The 20,547-nt window shown below is 37.0% G+C and overlaps 2 protein-coding genes and 1 pseudogene across 4 annotated transcripts; 2 read left to right on the top strand and 1 right to left on the bottom strand.

Moving 5' to 3' along the window:
- The first annotated feature begins 7,904 nt into the window (after nucleotides 1-7,904).
- Nucleotides 7,905-14,438, top strand: LOC132307599 (bidirectional sugar transporter SWEET2). Of its 3 annotated transcripts, none has more exons than XR_009482278.1 (7): nucleotides 7,905-8,124; nucleotides 9,017-9,053; nucleotides 9,176-9,392; nucleotides 9,502-9,660; nucleotides 9,767-9,886; nucleotides 10,015-11,132; nucleotides 13,994-14,438. XR_009482278.1 is itself a non-coding variant. In XM_059805410.1 (7 exons), the coding sequence occupies exons 1-6, from the start codon at nucleotides 8,064-8,066 to the stop codon at nucleotides 10,126-10,128; spliced, it is 708 nt and encodes a 235-aa protein (XP_059661393.1). In that variant the 5' UTR covers nucleotides 7,905-8,063; the 3' UTR covers nucleotides 10,129-10,132; nucleotides 13,994-14,438. The 3 variants fall into 3 exon arrangements, 2 of the variants coding, with proteins under 2 accessions (XP_059661393.1, XP_059661392.1); XM_059805410.1 differs by having other exon boundaries at nucleotides 10,015-10,132; XM_059805409.1 differs by having other exon boundaries at nucleotides 10,015-10,132; nucleotides 13,991-14,438.
- A 32-nt stretch (nucleotides 14,439-14,470) lies between these two features.
- Nucleotides 14,471-15,142, bottom strand: LOC132309701 (uncharacterized). Its single transcript, XM_059807986.1, has one exon. It carries the CDS (start codon nucleotides 15,038-15,040, stop codon nucleotides 14,471-14,473), a length of 570 nt encoding a protein of 189 aa, XP_059663969.1. The 5' UTR covers nucleotides 15,041-15,142.
- Nucleotides 15,143-17,328: 2,186 nt separating this feature from the next.
- On the top strand, nucleotides 17,329-20,516 carry LOC132307597 (protein FLX-like 1; annotated as a pseudogene).
- Nucleotides 20,517-20,547: the final 31 nt, after the last annotated feature.

Below are 20,547 nucleotides of genomic sequence, written 5' to 3'. Positions count from 1 at the left end.
ACTGGAATCACCCTCGCCAATGTTTCACCGCAACTCGAAGCACTACATGCTAACCGGTCCGCATCTGCATTCTGTTCCCTCGGCAGCTGTATGAATTCAATCTTTGCAAAGTCCTTGGCTTTATGCAGAACGGCAGAACGATATGCCCCCATCGTGTCATCCTTGGTCGCGTACTCACCATTTACCTGCCGAACAATCAGCTGCGAGTCACTATACACAGTCAAACTTTTGATCTGTAGCTCTCTGGCCAACTTTAATCCATTTAGCAACGCCTCGTATTCCGCTTCATTATTGGTGGCTCGGAACTCAAGTCTGAGTGCTTGGCTCAAGGAAGTACCCTCTGGGGTTTGCAGTTTGATCCCAATTCCAGCCCCCGTCTGGTTAGAGGAGCCATCCACAAAAAGTTTCCAAGAGCCGGATCTAAGGTCTTCTTCCGTATCTTCGGCATCACATTCTAGCAGGAAATCGGCCACCGCTTGCCCTTTAACAGCTGTTCTCGGCTCATACGTTATGTCAAATGAACTCAACTCTATGGCCCACTTTGTCATTCTGCCCGAGAGCTCTGGCTTGTGCATAAGCGTTCTGATTGGGAAAGTTGTTAGAACAGCTATGGGGTGGGATTCGAAATAATGCCTCAACTTTCTTTTTGCATTTACAAGTGCAAGTACCACCCGTTCGGCCTTTGAGTATCTTTTTTCTGCCTCTGTCAGTGTTTTGCTTACATAAAATACCGGGTATTGCACCCCTTCCTTGCAACGAATCAGAACGGCACTCGTCGCGACACCAAATACTCCAAGATATAGAAATAACTTTTCTTCCGGATCTGGGGCTGACAGGACTGGTGGATTCTGCATATATTCCTTCAAATGAGTCAATGCTTGTCGTTGCTCATCCCCCCAGACCTGCCTTCTATGGCTCCGAATCGTGTCAAAGAACGGTTTGCAGTGATCTGACAATTTTGAAATAAATCGACTTAATGCAGCTATTCGTCCTGTGAGGGCTTGCACCTCTCTGATCGTCTTTGGCTCGGCATTCTTAATCAAAGCCTCTGCTTGAGCGGGGCTAACTTCGATGCCTCTGCGGTTGACCACGTGTCCCAGAAACTGCCCGGAACTCACACCGAACGAGCACTTGGTTGGATTGAGCCTCATCCCATATCGCTTCAGTACATCAAATACATCTTGCAGATGCTTCAGATGATCATCCTTCTTCCTACTCTTTACCACCATATCATCAATATAGGCTTCCACAATCTTTCCCATTTGATTCTTAAAAATTTTGCTAACAAGTCTTTGATAAGTTGCTCCCGCATTCTTTAGTCCGAAAGGCATAACTTTGTAGCAGTATGTTCCTCGCTCGATGACAAAAGAAGTTTTTTCTTCATCTGCGGGGTCCATAGGGATTTGATTATAACCCGAATAAGCGTCCAGAAAGGTTAAACGCTCATACCCGGTGGTGGCATCCACCATTTGATCAATCTTAGGCAGCGGGAAGCTGTCCTTCGGACAGGCTTTGTTCAAATTGGTGAAATCAATGCATACTCGCCATTTCCCATTTTTCTTCTGCACGACAACGACATTGGACAACCAATCAGGGTAGTGCACTTCTCTGATAAATCCCGCATCAAGCAGCCTATCGACTTCTTCCGCTATGATTTGATTACGTTCTGGAGCAAATCTTCGCTGCTTCTGTTTCACTGGTTTGAAATTGGGATTGACACTCAGGGAATGACAGGATACGGAGGGACTAATTCCAGGCATGTCTAGGTGACTCCATGCAAATACGTCGGCATTGTGGGACAAGAAATCCACTAGCTCTTGCTGCTCTTCTCTGGTCAGTCTTATACCTACTCTGGTAGTTCGTTCTGGCCTGGACTGATCGATCTGCACATCTAGAAGGGGCTCCTCGGTCAAGTCGACTGACTCCTCCACCCTGTTCTGCTCGGGCGGAGGTTCCTGTAATTGCTATCTGGGGCTTGCCGAACGGACGGGCGCCTTCCCTTTCCCAGCATGCTTTAGTGTGACGGAATAACACTCTTTGGCTGCAACCTGATCCCCCCGAATGTCTATCACTTTATCTCCATCGGGTCCGAGGCACCTCATGACCTGATGCAGAGTTGAGGATACACCTTGGACTCTGTGAATCCATCCTCTTCCCATCAGGAGATTATACGAGGGGTGAATTTCTACAACCACAAAAGTTTCCATAAGAGCTCGTTCTGCAGCTTGAACTTCCACTTCCACCATCCCGACGGGCTCCACCCTCTTCCCATCGAACCCTAACAAGGGATTTCCGGTGGGCTTGAGTCTCTCTGGTTGAATCTCGAGCCTATCAAATGTGTCCCTCGGCATGACATTCGCACTGCTCCCAGGATCGATCAGAACTCTACGCACCAAGCAGTCTGCCACTGTCAAACTGACTACCAACGGGTCTTCATGGGGCAGTTGAACATGCTGCAGGTCTGTCCAGTCGAATTTTATCTGCATCGACGGGCTCTGCTGGTGTAGAGTATTCACACTGCTGACCCTTTTCTTCATCTGCGCTTGCCGCAGGCGCGCCCGGAGTAGCTCATCTGACTCTTCACTAGGCTCGGGTCGACCATGGATAGCATTGATTATACGAACTGGTTGTGAATTGTGGGAGCTTTGTTTATGACTCCTTTTTATTTGTTCCACCGGTCGATTCTGCTCTATCGCCGAACCTTGAACATAACTCGTGAACTCCTCTCTAGCTATCAACATCTCCACTTGCCTCCTCAGGTTCCTGCATTCGTTAGTCTGATGACCGAAGTCAGAATGGAAAGCACAATGTTTAGTTTGATCCCTCTGTTCGAGGGGTTGCCTAATTGGCAGTGGTGGATGAAACTTATCTTTGTTCTCCTGATACAGCCTCGCCAGAGTGACCTTCAGCGGAGTAATCAGCTCTTCCTCTCTGGACCTTTTTTCTGCCTTCCAAGAGGTCTGACGTTGCGGCTGAGCCTGCTTCTGCCTGATCTTTGCCTTGGACTTTTCCTCGGTCGACACGAGCGACGCTGTCCGAGCATTAGCTGCCTCCTCTTCTTCTAGGCGCACAAAGCCATCGGCTCTTTCATTGAGTTCATCCATAGTAGTTGGCGTGTTCACTACCAGACTGGTGTGAAACGGAGTTCCACGTGTCATGGCTAACTTGAAGGCTTGAACTACTGTAGAAGGGTGGCATTCGATCACCATACTCTTAGTGAGGTTAAACCTGGTAAGAAAAGCCTGGAGACGTTCATCCTTGTGCTGCCTCATCGTGAATAGGCTCGAGATGTCTTTCGGCGGGCGCTTGTTCCCATAGTACTGGCTTATGAACCGATTGCACAGGTTTCTGAAGCTACCAATGGAGCTCCTAGGCAAGTTTTTGAACCAGCTGAGCGCCGGTCCGGCCAGGCTTGTAGGGAAACATTTGCACATTAAAGAGTCGTTTTCCGTATTCAGGGCCATTTTCAACTGGATATGGTACACATGATCGATCGGATCGGTTGTTCCGTCAAACAGAATAAAGACTGGCATAGCGAACTTCCTTGGATGCGGGGCATTCAAGATCTCGTCGGTGAATGGTGAATCAACCGTCCGAGCTACGGATCGGAGAGCTTCATTCTCTCTCTGGAGTCCAGCGGTAGCTCTGTGAGTTACGGTTCTGCCCTCCGAACCGCGATGAGTGATAGTAGCCATGGAGGGCCGGTAAGACGGATCGAACGACCGTTCCTCTATGAACTTTCTTTGCCAAGGCGACGCTACTCGACGGCGATCAACCTCTATCACTTCCTCTCGGTCGAACCTTTCCCGATGCTGATCAACGTGAGTCGATCCTTCGTGATCTTCAACTCGACGAACATTTGGCGGCAAATTGTCCATCATCCTTTCATCACGGTGGTGAGCTGACTGATTGTTCTCGTCCTGTTCACCTTGACGCGCGATATTAGATTGAACACCTCCTTCACCGACCGGAAGTGGATGCGAAACCGCAGGTATTTGCCGATGTTGCATTCCAGCTTTCAATTCTGCATTCTCTTTTTTGAGAGCCTCAATCAAGTTCATCAACTCCTCAAGCTTTGTTTGCTGGACAGCCTCCATCGGATTGGAGCTTTCACCTATCATTATTCCTGAACGGAGTAAAGGCATTAATCTCAAGTTCGCGAGTAGATCTGAGCTTCGTGAGTGGGAATTTTTCAGATCTGGTTTCGAATTCTCCGAATTACGCTCACCGTTTACGAGATCTGAATTGTCTGAACTCTAAATCCGTCAGATCCCGCCACAATCGAACGACTCGTTGTTGCGTAGATCTGAAGCCACTTCTGCCAAAGCTTCAAGAATTGTAATTCCTCCAGAGTAGGTCACAATCGCTCAGATCTGGATCCAAATCCCAAAGATCGAGTCTCGATCCACCGAATTGGTCTGAATCCACTCGATATTCCTCATTGATCAACCAAACTTCCATGCGATTCCCACAGACGGCGCCAATTGAAGATGCAAGAAATTCATTCATCTTTTTCTCTCTAGAATTCTTACACTTCAACCCCAAAAAGATCCCCCATCTCTTCCATTCCTTTCCTTATTTATAGATATTTACAAGATATTTACAAATATTGACTAATTGCTGGATCTGGGCCTATTCCTCCATAAGTCCTGGTCACCTTTGATGGGCTTGCTCGCGTTCGGCCCATATGGCAGTGTCTTTATATGGGCCGACCCAGCTGTACGGACCGGATGTAGTGCTTGCAAGTTAGATCCGGCCCATGTCGTCCTGGGCCTCCTCATAAAGATACTGAAAAAATTTGTAAAGAAAAATCTTTCAGTATTTATATGTTTCATATGGAGTATTTTCTATCTATTTTCATTCTCATTATTTATTCTTCGTATACAAAGAAGTCTTTAATGCTATGTTTGGTTGGAGGAAATGATAAGGACTGAGAGGGGATGGATGAGAGGAAGGATGGATGAATATTTTCGTGTTTGGTTGGGGGAAGAGAAGAAAGGGAAGAAACAAGGAGAGATGCTTCATCCCTTCTCCTTTTATATTTTTCTATCCGCCCACTTTTGGGGAGAAAAGAGGAGAGAAATAAGGCATAACTATATATTTATAATTTACAATTTTAATCTTTTCAAAATTTTTGAAATAAATATTTACTTTTTATAATTTCATATAAAAGGGTATATTGGTAAAAATAATATAAGAACTCTCCTTCCTTTTCTTCTAACAAAACAAGAAAAAAATATCACTCCATTCATCCTTTCTACTATTCATTCTATTCAACCAAACATAAAATGGGAAAGACACCCTCCTTTCTCTGGGGATATCTCATCCATCTATCCTCCTATCTCTTCTATTTATTTTTTCATCCCTCCAATCAAACTAAGCATAACTATTGTATCGAGTATGAAAAGTAAAATTATTATAATAAAATATATAACTCTTTAGACTTTGTGTACCATGGACGAAACAAGCAAACAAGAAACCATGAATAGAAATAATTATTTTTTAAAATGATGAATAAAAATAATTATTTTTTTTTAGAAAAAGTTATTTTTATTTATTATTATTTTATGCACGACTAACAAGCAAGTTATGCTAATTTAATTATATATATATACTGCCCTGCAGAATTTAATATGCTTTGCTACCACTACCAGCAAAGAGGAATATACTGAAAAAAAATTCCTTAACTCTCAACGATAACTTATAAACTAATTTCAACGATAACTCTCAACGATAACTTTTCTTCCCTAATTTCAATTCAATGTACAGCTAGACTTAATGCATGTGCACCATTCCATGGATATACATTGACCCTACTTTTTTAGGTCAATTTCGATTTATTGAATATATGGTATATCCCGTATATATGGTATTCACTTCAACTCTCATCTCTTCCATGCATTATTTTTCAATATTCATTTGTTTAATCTGAATACTGTAACATATATTATGATCAATATATATACTACTTCTGTCCCTTATTAGTTGTATATATTTAGTTTTATAACTTTTTCAGAGGACATACAATTAATACATTGTCCCCTTTTAAAATTACCAAATTATCCTTTTTAATTTAAATATATATAGTTACAAAGTTTGAAATTTTTTAAAAAGATAAAGGATAATGATGGAAATATAAAGAAAAAATACTTTGATTTTTCAAAGATGACAATTAATTTGGAACAAGTAAAAAGAGAAAAATAGACTACTAATAAGGGACGGAGAGAGTATTTTTTTCCCCACTATTGTGATCAATTCATATGTTGACATGTGAGATTAGTTACTAACTCAACAAAAAAAAATAAAAAATAAAGGGGGGTTTATTAAATAAAAAATATTAGTCAAAAAGCTTTATAAAATTAATAATGACATGGTAGTATAATAAGGTGTGAAAATTTAATGGAATGGTAAAACTTTGTAATTAGAGGTTTGATGTATCTTTCCTGTTGACAATTTTTTTTGTTTTGTATTTTTTGTAAAGTTTGTTGAAAGATTTTTGAAAGTAAGATTTAAAAAAAAAATGTTTAGTTAAAAATGGTCATGTAGAGTAATATTATGAAATATCAATTTCTTATTTACAACAAACTGTGATGTTGTTCAAATCACAATGAAAATAAGGAAAGTAGATATGCGTTTTGATTTTATTGTTTTTGTTTTTGGGCTGTTACAGTGTTAATTATAGTAATAAAAGCATGTTTGGTGCGGTCTTATTTTATTTTACACAGTATTAAAATACTTCGTGAACAGTGGCCCAAATCAAATCCCCAAAAAGATATATATATTTTTTTTGACAATTGTTCATGGCCCAAACTGTGTATATTTCTGTTTCCGACATTTTCACAACAAAACATCGTTCCCAAACGTGCTTCTAATTTTTTTTCAAAACACTCGTGCAGTAAAAACAATGTTTCTATTTAAAAAAAAACAAAGCGCATACCAAATGAGCCCAATATATTGTAATATTTTGCTTGGTTACAAAATAAAAGTGATTTTTAAAAATATCCCAAGTAAAACGTTAATTGAATATAATATTTATTCAGAATTGAATCTAAAATAAATGTTATCCGTCAAATGTCACTTAAATTCATTCTTAGGAGCAATTAAAAAGTAGAAAAAGGTTTTCATAACTAAAGTCTCTTCGTAAAATTAATCTTTTATTGAAGTGTTTATTTATTTATTTATTAAAAAGTAGAAAAAGGTTTTCATAACTAAAGTTTCTTCATATAATTCATCTTTTATTTAAGTTCCCTTTTTTTTTTTTTTTTTTTCCTTGGAATATTCTTGCATTCGAGATGTTCCTCGAACATTCTCGCATTCAAGAGAGAAAATTCAACTTTGCTAATACAAATATCTTTTTATCACAAGTATATTCCAGTTTTGGGCAATTACTATTTGTTTGTTTGTATTTGTTTGTTTGTTTATTTATATTTTATATCTTACCAAAAGAAAAGGAAAATATATATATATATATATATATATATATTTTTGATAAGGACAACGATAAGACTATATTTTTAATCTCATGCGTAACACTCTTTTTTTCCATTCTTTTTTTTTTTTTTTTTTTTTTTTGAGTAAATATCAACTGTAAAGTAAACTTGTGGATCATTGGACAATTACACGTCAAGCAATCAAATTACTGTGATTATCATTGAATCATTAGGATCTATTTAAGGAAGTTGGCGAAGAAAATCAACGGCTGAGATTGAAAATCAAATTCTGGTTTCTCCACATGACATGGAACCCACCCACCACATCAAAATTTGTCCAGCTATGTCAGCTTTGCTTAGCTACCCTTGTCCGAATAGACCCTACCCCCTTCATTCTTTACTGGACTGAAAGCTACAAAATGTAAAAAACAAAGAGCGGTTATATATATATATATATATATATATATATATAATGTTATGAAGAATGCCTGACAAGTGCTCACTCAAATTTAGCATTTTTCAAACGTGGAGAGATATACTGTAAACAGAGATTTTAGAGAGAGAGAGAGAGGGCTTTTGGGTAGTATTGAGATAAATTGCTTGTGGCTTTGGTAGTTCACTCTGAATCAATTGATGATTTCTCTGGGTTCGAATCAAACGTTTATAATCTGCAAGGATGCAGCCGGAATCGCCGGTACCTCTTCTCCTTCTCTCTCTCTCTCTCTCTCTCTCTATATATATATATATATATATATATTAATGTGTTTATTTGCTCTGGTGACTGCTTTAATTTGACAAGATGTATATACTGTGATGATTACTTGAATTTGGCATATTCTTAATTAATGGCTTAGATTGGCTTTCACAATGAAAATGAGATGTGCAATATAGAAGATGTATCATGGATTTCTTTGTAATTTTAATAACTTCTTTTCTATACCTTTTTTTTTTATTATTATTATTATTATTTTTTTATATATTATTTATTTTTGAGAAACTTAATGGTTCTTGGGTTTTCTTAATTGATGGACTGGTTATTTCTTGAATGAGTTGCTAAAAAGTGTCTCGTTTTTGAACCAGAAGTGTTCTGTATTGTTTTTCTAATATGGAGAGTGATTTGATTGAATTGTTGGGTTTTTGTAAATTTACTCTTTTGGTTAGTGAACTTTTGAAGAAGACCTTTTTTGTTGCCCCATGTAAAGCAGCTGATAAAATTTGCAAAAGTGTGATCAATTCACATGATAACCATAAAAAGCACCATAAGATTATGCAGAAGCACTTATATACTCAGAAGTACACATTCATATGCAATAAGTCTATCCCGAGGCGAGATGCTTCCTAATCCGTCTGATAACTAACTGGGAAATTCTCATCCTTGGAAGTCTCTCAGAATCTGGAGTTTAGATTTGAACATTTATGAAACAATTTACAGAAATTTGGGAATCAATTTGAGTATGAAAAAATCAATGCATGTAAAAGAGGGGTTTAATTTGAGCATTATTCGCCTCACTAAAAGATGAAAATTTCAAGCATGATCCAAGACTTATGGTGATGCTCATACCTGCATATGTATTGCGAATTTGCAGGGAATATCTTTGCTTTCGGGCTGTTTGTGTCGCCGATGTAAGTTCCCTTCTGAATGTTCTATTTTGTTTGGTAGGACTTCTAAACATCAAAGAGGGACAATAAACAATGAATACCGAGTCATCCCCTCACTATTTTTCATCTGTTCTAAATTTTTTCAGACCCACATTTAGGAGAATCATCAGAAATCAGTCAACGGAACAGTTCTCAGGGTTGCCATATATATATGCCCTCTTGAATTGTTTGATCTGTGCTTGGTACGGCACCCCTGTCGTATCTACTGATAATATATTAGTTATGACGGTCAATTCGCTTGGTGCGGTTTTCCAAATGACCTATATAATTCTCTACATAACATATGCTGAGAAAGCTAAAAAGGTTTGTTATCCCAGCATTTTTTTATATTTCTTATTGCAAGGGTTCCTTGAAAAGCACTCATGTTGTTGCCTTGGCTTCTCATTCTTTGACTTTTGGATGTTGCAAGCAGCTGAGGATGTTTGGATTGCTGCTGGGCATTTTTGGCCTATTTGCAATCATAGTAGTTGGGAGTTTGCAAATAATTGACGGTGTCACTCGACGTGCCGTCATTGGGTTTCTCAGTGGTGCTTCTCTCATATCAATGTTTGCTTCCCCATTGTTTATAATTGTATGTTTATCCATTTCCCATTATTTTCTTTAAGGAGGGTTCATAACCTTTAATTGCTTAATATTTCACAGCACTTTTACTTATATTGGTTATGCAATTTTTTCAGAATTTGGTGATCCGAACAAAGAGTGTTGAATTCATGCCATTTTGTCTTTCCCTTTCCACGTTCTTGATGAGCACCTCTTTCTTCTTGTATGGATTTTTTAATTCCGATCCTTTTGTATATGTAAGCTTCTTTGGCACACTCATTTTCCTTCTTTTAAAAGTTCTTGCTCTTGTATCACGTTTCCAAAACCATAAGTTCTATTCTGCAATATTGTCTCACATTCAAATAATACTTCATTTGAATTTCAGGTCCCAAATGGGATAGGAACTGTTCTGGGGATTCTACAACTGGCTTTGTTCTCTTATTATAAAAATGCATCTAAAGAAGACTCCAGAGAACCGTTGTTAGTGTCATACGGATGAATGGGTATGCTCACCAAGTTAGCTTCATATGCCTACCAGTTGCCCTCTGCTTTGTTCAATTCTTTTATTGTTATATACTGAGGTTCCCTTACTTATTTAGTGGAGAGTTCAGAAGCTGGGTGTATCTACACAAGATTATGTTTTGTCCAATTTTATTAACTGGCATAATCTGTCTGACTGCTGAAATTCTTTCCCATATAAACTGTTCTTTGTACCTTCTGTTTTAATAAATGGCATTGCTTGGACTATCTTTGTACCTTCTGATTTCAAATAGTAATGACCTTATTGAACTCTTCCAAACGTAACAACCTTTGTCGGATATGCTACACATGAATATGGTTATGGACATATGGGATGTGTGTCCGACATATATAGTGCTCCAACAACATTTTCCAAAACTCTCTTATATTTCTTTTGTTACATAATTACTTTAAAATAGACTAAAATATTCATGTCGAACCCTCTATACTATATAAAAGTATCATTTTGCCCTAAAAAATGAAAGAAGAATATTTAAAAAAATATTAATAATTAGCCATGTTTCTGTGTTTTGGATTTAGGGAATTGATAAATATGATGCTTGAACACATATAAACACCTAACACCGCATCTAACATAAATTTTGGGTTTAAGAATGCACTTGCCAGAGGCTTTCCCCGTACTAGTTGCCAATTATTCATGTACTCAGTTGAATGCATCAGGTTCATCTTTTTGTTTCCTGATCTGGGTTACGAATGACATGCAAATTGAAGTAAAAAAAAATACCTGCCTGTTAATTATTTAAAATCACGAAGATTAACCAAATGGATTTTCTTTTCTATATTCCAAATTATGTTTTTTAGACTCTGGATATCCTTGCTTTTCTGGTAATAGAGTTTATTTGCAATTGATTTTCCAATATATGTTTCAAATCCTCTATAATTGATTACTGTCACCATATTATGAGACATGTATCACACAGAGGAAGAAAGTCTTGTTCCTGTATGTCAAATTCCTCTCCACAGGTGAATGTTTTATCATTTTCCATTGAATCTGTGCTATTTGAGTACATTAAATTATTTTTGCTTGTTTCTTATCCACTGAACAGTTTTTCTTTTCAAATTACTTATTCACTAAACATCTCTTTAATATATTGTTTCTAACCTCTCACTGCATATCCATATATCTACATATCAAAATAACTAGTGCACCTATTTCTTGAACTAAATGCACATATTTTTGTAGTGTATGATGTGTATCTTATCAACTAATTGCTTCGTTTAAGGTCCTAATTTTGGTAGAGTTCAGTTTTGCTTCAAAAATTCCAGCAAGGCTGAGAACTAAAAAGGACCACATTGAAGGTGGAGTAAGTTAGACGAGTAATAAATTTAGAGATGAGTTTATTGTGGAATGCACATGGAATTTTAGAAATGGCACAAATCTATATTGAAATAGCCTATCACAATAGAAATGCACAAAGAGAAGTATATGGAGAATCTTAAGGCCAACTACCTTCGGAAGCTCTGTGGTGGAATGTTGGGAATTTGATAAGGTCATAGGTAAAAATATTTTGCTGAAAGATTTTGATGTGTGATAGAGGTGGTGAAATGGTAAAGACGCAATAACGTGAAAAGGAAGCAAAGAAAGCAATAATCAAGGATAAACCTAAAGATAGATGAACTTCGGTTTAGGTTCCCATTTTTCAAGATAGGACGATGAGACTTGTGTTACGACTGCCAAGTTCTTGGTTCTATGCGGTGGCTACTGATTGGAATATACCAGGAATCACGTCATACATGTTGCACTAGTGGAAGAGCGGTTTGACTCAGAAGAACCTATGCGCATTGTTATAGTTAGAGTAAGATTAATGAGGTGACAAATTTGCTTCATTGAAGAGAGCAACTGCTCTTGCTCCAAGTAAATTGAAAAAAATGTGAGATGCATGAGAACAAGTAGACTGGTTGATCAGCCTTGTAGTTTAATAAAAATACTTTATACTAGGAAAATATCAGATGCTTGTACCAGGAAAAGTATGGTACTTTAATTCATTAACTATGGAGTTGTCTGGAAATCTGTACTTGCTACCTCTCCGATTAAAATTATTACTCATATATTATCTTTTGTAACTAGATTAAGGCAATACACAAGTATTTAGAAAAATACGATATGGGATCATATTAGAAAGTGTTCAAATGGAGTTCTCTTTTTACTTAAATGGTTTATAGACAAAAGAATTCACACCTGGTCTTTACTAACTTACATCAGGAGTATGGTGGATATCCACAATTCCACATACATACATACATATATAAATATATGTATATATATATATATTGGTGACTGAGTAGTTGTGGGTGAAACAAAAAGTTTCTAGTTTCAATTGTCTAGCTTAATTTTTGTTTTTGGTGTTTGGACTAAATATTAGAATAGCCGAAACCAAGTTGAGGTTCCTTGGTGTATGGTCAAGGTGGTGTTGACAAACTCCAAGGTGGTGGAATGCAAAACTAGAATGGTAAAGGAATGCTTTGGATTGTATTGGTTTAAAGTCAAACTGAAAAGAATGCATTGAATGTACCGAGTATGATCGCGGAGAGCCAGTGAGTAACCTGGGTAGAAGAATTATTTTTAGTGTCTCTGTTTGTTCAGTTTGGGGGAATGAATTTAAATTTGCCAATTGGATCATGCTGGTCCGTCAACATGGGTATTTACTTGAAACAGAGATTTTTGCCGTTTGCAGGTTCCATGACAATAGTATTCCAGTTAACCAAAGCATAAATCTTTGTAAGCATAAGGTTGCTATACTTTTAAGGAGCACGTCATTTAATCAAGAAAAGATACAATCGGGAGTGAAGAAGATGGTACATTCAGAAGTTTCCGAATGAAAGGAGAAGGCATTTGGGAATGAATAGGACGTTCTCCATAGATGATTATTAAATAATAATAATAATAATAATAATAATAATAATAATAATAAAAGAGCAGCTGGGAAGATGGTTATGCTGTATAGTGAACAGTGATGAAACCTTAAGGAAGATTTAGGTTGTTGGGCTGAAGGTGATAAAATTGAGACAAGAATGCAAGAGAACGGCTCCATCAGGGTTCGGAGATCTGAAATTTCACAGTTTATTTGATGCCACAATATTGACCGCCATGTGCTGCTAATGGCAATTCCTTGGTGAAAAAAAATTATAATTCTGTAATGTACTTCTATTTATATATTTTTGGCAGCAACCTCTCATGCTAGAAGTGTTTATTAGCTGGGTTGATTGGGGCCATATTTAAAGATTGCTTCCATGGTTAAATGGCAGTGGGAAATTTAAGTGTCTTGTTTTTCCCACAAGCATAATATATAGTTCATCAGAAAAGAATAGTTCAGAAACCCCTTTTGTGTAACGAGTTTAAACTATGAGACCAAAGGAAACTTCTCAGCAAAGCCTGGGAAGCAGCCAAAAGAAATGAAAATGTCCAAACCATTTGGGAAATTCTGAGTGCATATTTTGAGGCCAAACATTATGAAACATGAAGAATTGTCTACTTTCTCATGTTCTCTCTACTTTTGGGAGAACTCTCTACATTATTTTCCCTCTTTTGAGTCATTAGTTCTCTTACTCTTAGGCTTCGTTTATATTAGAGGAAAACACAATGGGAAAAAAAAAATGCATTCATGCTGATAGATTAGACTGTGGATTATTGATTCTGTGTTTGTCCTAAGCCATATGTTGAAGAATTTATAAACATGAGCTGGATGTTGCTGTTGTGTCCAAGCTTGTGCACTTCCTTTCCCATTTTCTTTTCTTTTTATTATTTTAGAATTGAGTGCACTTGATTGTTCCAATTTACAAAACAGATGGGACTGAAATTGCTTACTTAAATGTGTGTAAAGCAGGTCAATGACTTGCCATTCCAAGGAAAAATGTGAGCAGGGAAATCTGTTTCAGGCATGTTTTACTATATAATTGCAGAAAAGAACTGACCTACAGTCTACAACTCAATATCTTTTGATGCACACAACTAAGCTCAACAAAATCTTGTTCCAATTATTTGGGTTCGTCTGCGTGAATCTTGTTTCGCCGTTATACTGTAAGGCCATTGCTTCTCATGAATCACAGCAAATCTCTCAGACTTGTTCTCTTGACAGTAGCCATATTTTCCTAAACACAGCAGCACAGAAAGCAAGTTAGTTTGAGAAGTATTTATGGATGATCCATTAGTATGGGGTAGAACTGGCTTGTCAATTTGGTTTGGGAATCTTGCAATATGAAAAAGTTGAATCTAGCCACAAATGTCATTGAAAATTTCTTGCTCATTATGTACATAAGGTGTTTATATGATATGCTCTCTTGTATATGAACAGTGTTGGTGGCTACAGATATAGAAGAACTGTGAAGTAAAAGGCCATAGAAGTACCATAGTTATTTACCTGCAGGTGAGTAGTTTCTTTGTCTGAATGATGAACTGGTTTGCCTCTCTCGTCGTAGAGAATTAGCCCACTGAACCTCGGTAGCTCACACTTCTCGCCCATGAGGATCGGCCTCTGCCACACCGGTGACAGAGAGTTGTGACTCTGCCATCCAACGTCGGCTTCACAGCCTCCTTTAACAAGCAGTGGTGACGGACTCTCTCTCCCTCTCCCTCTCCCTCTCCCACTTATTCTCTCCTCCCACTTGTTTGCTCTGTTCCACTGTACTGAGCTCATCAACACCTTCTTCATGGAGCACCAACCAGGCCGCGGCTCGAACCATTTTGTGCCAACTGATTCAGCCTCCTCCCGATCATCAGGTTCTTGGTTAACAAGTTGCTTTGTTCTAGCCCTCCTCTTTAGAACCATCACAGTGCAAACACCAATGACTAAAAATGCAGAGCCAACAAATAGAATAACTGCTTCTTGGGTTGTTAGCTTCCACTTGTCTTCCAAATCCCACAGGGCTTCCATGAGTTCTATATATGTGTATATATGTGTGTGCAAGTGTGTGTAGAATACATATATAGAAAGTGTTGGTGAATGAAGAGAATTTTTGTATGATATATTTGGAAGGTTGGGATTTGTGTACGTTGCAAATAGCAATATTGTAGAGTTGGTAGGCTTCATGTGAGGGTCACCGTCGGTTGGGATTTGGGCCCGGGATGTTGACTGGTTGGCCTCATTGTGGACTAGCCGTTGGCAATTACTCACCGATTGAAGCCGATGAAGGCACTCACGGGGTTGCAAGGATGTCATAACTCATAAAATATTTAGACGAATTTAATCAGGAGGTGTGAGGTATTTGATTTTTTTCCTTTGCAAAACCATCTTCGTCTACTGATACTGATGGACTAGGAAGCACGGACAATTCTATGAAAGAGTAATGTGGTATCGGACACCGACACTCTTAGGATACGTGTCTGATACTTCATATACTGTCCCTAAATAAAAATTAATTTTATTATTTCGGACACTTTACTGACACTTTTTGGACACTTCTCGGACATTTTTAATACAAGTCTACCCATTAATCTTGAAAATAATATAAATAGTATTATGACAAAGTAGTGAAATAATGGTAGATATGATATAAAAATTATTATAATAATGACATAATTTTATTTTTTAATTTATTTCAGAGCAGCTCTTAATATAGAAATTATAAATGAATTAAAGTTTTATATACTAAATAGATGTATACTAATAAAAATTTATATTGTTATGTAGTCGAATTTACATCGTACCCGTATCTTACTTTTTTAAAATTTGACGTGTCGATGTATCCGTATCGTATCGTGTCCGTATCTTGTATCTCCATGTCCCGTATTTGTTTTCGTGCTACATAGCTGGTGGATATGTGTGTGTGTATATATATATCTAAGCAAACAAGGGTAATTGAGGACCAATCTATACACTTATATTGTTGTGTTCTTCTTATCTTTTCTATCTTATATTATTATATAAAAACATATCTATGAGGATCAATCTCTTAACTATATACATACATAGATAAATACACACACCCTTACGCAGCAACATGGTGTCGGAAAAATGATACAATAATAAACAAGCAACAATAATCTTTTTCCAATTATCTAATAATAATATTATTCACAAGTAACACGAAGATTTATGTGAAAAAATTGGTAAGGAGAAAAAATTACGGTGATCCCAGTAGGATTTTAAGTTTTACTATGCAATAATAATGGGTACATAACATTTTTCTCTAAAACCACAAGAAGTCCACAATTATAAAGAATAAATTACTCTTGGTTCACCACAACAATATACTCATTAAAGTAGGGAGATATCAACAATAAACTCAATAACAAAAGTTTAGATCTCAGCACGTGGGCAAAAGAGGAGTAAGCAATTTGATGAACTTGGTACTTGGAGAGGCTAAATGAGATAAAATGAAAGATCTGAAACGGTAGATGTGTATAGCTCGTTGCCTAGAATCACCAACTGAAATTCTTAGCCAAAACGGAGCAAAATTGCAGCCCGATTGCCCTACACGCAACAAAAGGATATACTCTGTATATATATGTTTTAAGCGCAACACATTGGAACTTGAACACCAAGAAAATGCTACCGGAATTGGTATGCACCATTCGGTGAAAGTGAAAGTGGTCACATCAAAATATAAAAATTGCTTTCAATAAATTAAAATGATGCATGTTGATTGGTTGGCATGACATGACATGATATTCCCGACTCACCCAATATATTTTTGTATTTAGTTTTTTTTTATATTCCCGACTCACCCAATATATTTTTGTATTTAGTTTTGTTTTGCAAAAAAAAAAATTCAAAAATTATTAATTTATAACTTTAAATTAACAATACAACACATTTATAGTATATTTGATTGGATGGAAGGAATAATTGAGGATGAATAGATGAGAGGGGGAAATAAAAAGATATTTTCATATTTTTTTGGAGGGAAGGGAAAAAGAGGGAGGAAGCAACGCATCTTTCCTTGTTTTGCATTTTTCTATCAAACGAGGAGGGAAAGAGAATGGATAATTTTAATAAGTACTCCATATAATTTTTCATTTTTAACTTTCTCAAAAATTTAAATTGAATATCTAATTTTTATAATTTTATATAATGAGAATATATTGATAAAAAAAATATAATTTTTTTTTATTTATTTGTCTTCCTTCGAAACAAAATAATAATAATAATAATATTGATAATAAAAAATAAAAAATAAAAAATTACTCCCTCTCTTTTTATTCCATTTTTTCATCCTCCCAACCCAATAGTGTCAATGTCGCAATATTGTTACATTTACGATGTCGAATTTTTTATATAAAATTGTTGCACGCTCTATAAAAATCGCACTCGATCATCAATCATGATTCCTTCGAGAGAAGCTATTTCACGCAATGTATAATACGTTTGGATGCTTTATACTTGTATATTATACTTACTATATAATATTAGTTAGGGTTTATGGTGCTGATTTGAACAGGATACTGTTCGTCTGTGTTCCACAGCTTCACAATTCGCGAAGGTTAGTGTTTTCAATCTTAGACTCTTTTTTATGTGGATTCGCTATTTGTCGTATGTCCATGGTCCATGCAGCTACAGGTTTAATTTAGTGTTTTTTTTTAAACAATTTCGTCAACGCAGAATTTCATTTTTTTAGGGTTTACGTGTTCAGCTTGTTTCTTCATTTTGGTTGAATGTTTTATGTTCTTGGGTTTGTAATGATAATATAAAGGTAAATCCTTTTATTAATAGTATGTTTTTATTTTTGCCTTCATAGGTTCGGGTCTCTGTTTTCAATTCAATTTTAGGATCTATTGATCTAGTGTCATGAGTTCTCTGTTTTTCTGTTGATTGAACTTGTATTGCGTTAATGCTCATTGACTTGGCAAGTTTGACCGGTATTATTTGCGAATTGTCTGTTTTCTCATAGTGCCATTTATTAGATTAGATCATACGATTAATTTTTCAGCTGCGGAAATTTGATAACTTCATTTATTGTTTCAAGAGAGCTTAGTTGTTGACTTCACTTTTTTTATTTTGATTTTCTTCAGGTGTGTTGATTAGGGAAGGTTTTTTTACCAATACTAAAGAATCACAATTTTTTTCCCTGTTATTGAACTTTTGGGATAAAAAATGTCTGGAAAAAATCGAGGGCATCCACTTCCGATGATAGGTGTTCCGCATGCTGGATTACCCTCTGTTCATGAACCTCACTTCGGTAGAGGACTTGGCCAAATGCCCAACCCTTCACTGCTTGAAGAAATGAGGGAATCCCAATTCAGAATGGGTCACAGGCAATTCCCTCCGCACCCCGCTATTATTGAGGAACAACTTGTAGCTCAGCATGAGGATATTCAAGGGCTTTTGATTGACAATCAGAGACTGGCTGCAACCCATGTGGCACTTAAGCAGGAATTAGATTCTGCCCAGCATGAGCTTCAATGAATGGCTCACTTTGCCAATGCGTTGCATTCGGAGAAGGATTCACAGATGAGGGAAATATATGAGAAGTCTGTTGAAATGGAAAGAGATCTTCATGGTGTGGAGGCCATGAGGGCTGAACTTTTGCAAGTTCACGCTGATATGAAGGAATTAACTTCCTCAAGGCAAGAGCTGACGGCTCAGTTTCATGCAATGACTCAGAATTTGGCCAGAGCTACTGCAGATATACAACAGACTCCAGCCCTTAAGGCAGATATTGAAGGTTTGAAACAGGAGTTGCAGCGAGCTAGGTAATATGGTGCTTAGCTTTTCACTTAGGTTTTGGGTCCAAATTGTGATTAGCATTTTGGTTCTTTCATTGGCGTATAGGGCTGCCATTGAGTATGAAAAGAAGGGATATGCAGAGAACTATGAGCATGGGCAGGTGATGGAGAAGAAATTGGTCTCAATGGCTCGGGAGTTGGAAAAACTTCGTGCAGAGATGGCTAATACGGAAAAGAGAGCACATGCTGCTGTTGTTGCTGTTGGGAACCCGGGTATGTCCCTTAGGCTTATCTACTGGCAAATGATAGTTTGGATTCAATGAGGTATTATTTTGTTTGATTGACTGTCTCTGTCCCTCTCAAATGAAATCGAACTACACAAAGGAAGGAGGGTTCCACTTCTAATGACGCTGCTGGTACATCTTTTTCATATTCATGTGTGGAGGGAGCCTTTCTGTCTGTCCTGTTCATATATTTTCTGGTCTGTTTGGTAGGAGGGAATAGTGGGAAGAAGGAAAAGAGAAGATGGATTTCCATATTTTGATAGGAAAGAGAGGAAGGGGAATGAAGAGGAGGGAAAGTCCCTTAGGATCCACCAAATCATTCCTCTCAAAAGTGGACGGATAAGAGGGGGAAGCCCTCTACTTTCTACGTTTTTGTGTTTCAAACAACACCCATTAATAGAGGGGTCTAATGGTATTTTTAAATTTTTTTGTTAAGTATTTTTATAAAATAAAATTTTATCATAACTAATAGGTTTACTCATATCCACCTCAGCATGCTCTTATGGTTGGTCTTGTTAGTGGATTCACTAATATATATATTTTTGTTTGATTATTAAATGAAATTTATTAGGAGGATGTAAAGAGAAACCCACATTGGCTGAGAAATCTGCCTCTTGATTTTGTGACATGCAGACATGATGGGCATTTCTTTTTTCTTTTTCTGATAAGTATGGGTTAAGCAGTTGTCATTGCAAACTATTTAAATTTTAATCTTAGCATAACTTTTTCCTTGAGCAAAATCTATTTATGCACACAGACAGGTATGGAATGAATGTTGTAATGGATGACATTTGAAAGAAATCCTGTGAATACGTGAATCAAATTTATTGACATAAATTTTACTTCATCATATGCTGAACTTTGTGTTGATTTATGTTCCTGCAAGTGCAGGTTATAATGGAAATTATGGCAATCCTGAAGCTGGATATGCAGGAAATCCTTATCCTGCGGGCTACAGCATAAATCCTGTAAGTTTTATTCTCTTGATTTGGGTCTATGTTGTCAATGCCCTCATGCACTCTAATGAATAAACTTTAGGTATTGTATGTAGTATATCATATGGAATAGCTGCTTCTGTAGAGACATCTGAATGTCCTCTTCTGTTCATCACTTGTAAGGTACAGGCTGCTGCAGAGAACTTCCCTCAGTATGGACCTGGACCTGGTTCATGGGGTGCTTATGATATGCAGCGATCTCAAGGACACAGATAGAAAAGTATGCCTATCAGTCTAAGATGTGGTTTCGTATTTCACTTGTGCTTTGTGGTACATTGTTCTGGAAATTGTTGGATGTTTAGATGTGTTTCAAGTGCTTTCTCATGAGAGACGTTTGAAGGCATGCTCATTTGTTCTGGAAAATTGTAGTCCCTGCTTCAAATATTGACAGTTGTATTATCTTGTTACCACGGTATAATGTTTTTTTTTCATAATATCAAACACAAATATATTCACCAATTTCTCCTATCTTCTATTCATTTCATTGCCATATTTTC

This window comes from Cornus florida, unplaced genomic scaffold, assembly GCF_030987335.1.
Source record: "Cornus florida cultivar Cherokee Brave unplaced genomic scaffold, ASM3098733v1 CherokeeBrave_3.0.0_Hap2_Chr05, whole genome shotgun sequence".
In the NCBI taxonomy this organism is placed as follows: domain Eukaryota; kingdom Viridiplantae; phylum Streptophyta; class Magnoliopsida; order Cornales; family Cornaceae; genus Cornus; species Cornus florida.
The sequence above is the reverse complement of the archived record's forward strand: the minus strand, read 5'-3'. Positions and strand labels throughout refer to the sequence as shown.

Bases quoted from the DNA above. Each gene is read 5' to 3' on its own strand.
- LOC132309701 (XM_059807986.1), bottom strand. From the start codon at position 15,040: ATGGAAGCCCTGTGGGATTTGGAAGACAAGTGGAAGCTAACAACCCAA.
- LOC132307599 (XM_059805410.1), top strand. From the start codon at position 8,064: ATGATTTCTCTGGGTTCGAATCAAACGTTTATAATCTGCAAGGATGCA. The intron at 8,125-9,016 runs GTACCTCTTCTC...GCGAATTTGCAG, and splicing joins GGATGCAGCCGGAATCGCCG to GGAATATCTTTGCTTTCGGG. The intron at 9,054-9,175 runs GTAAGTTCCCTT...AAATTTTTTCAG, and splicing joins GGGCTGTTTGTGTCGCCGAT to ACCCACATTTAGGAGAATCA.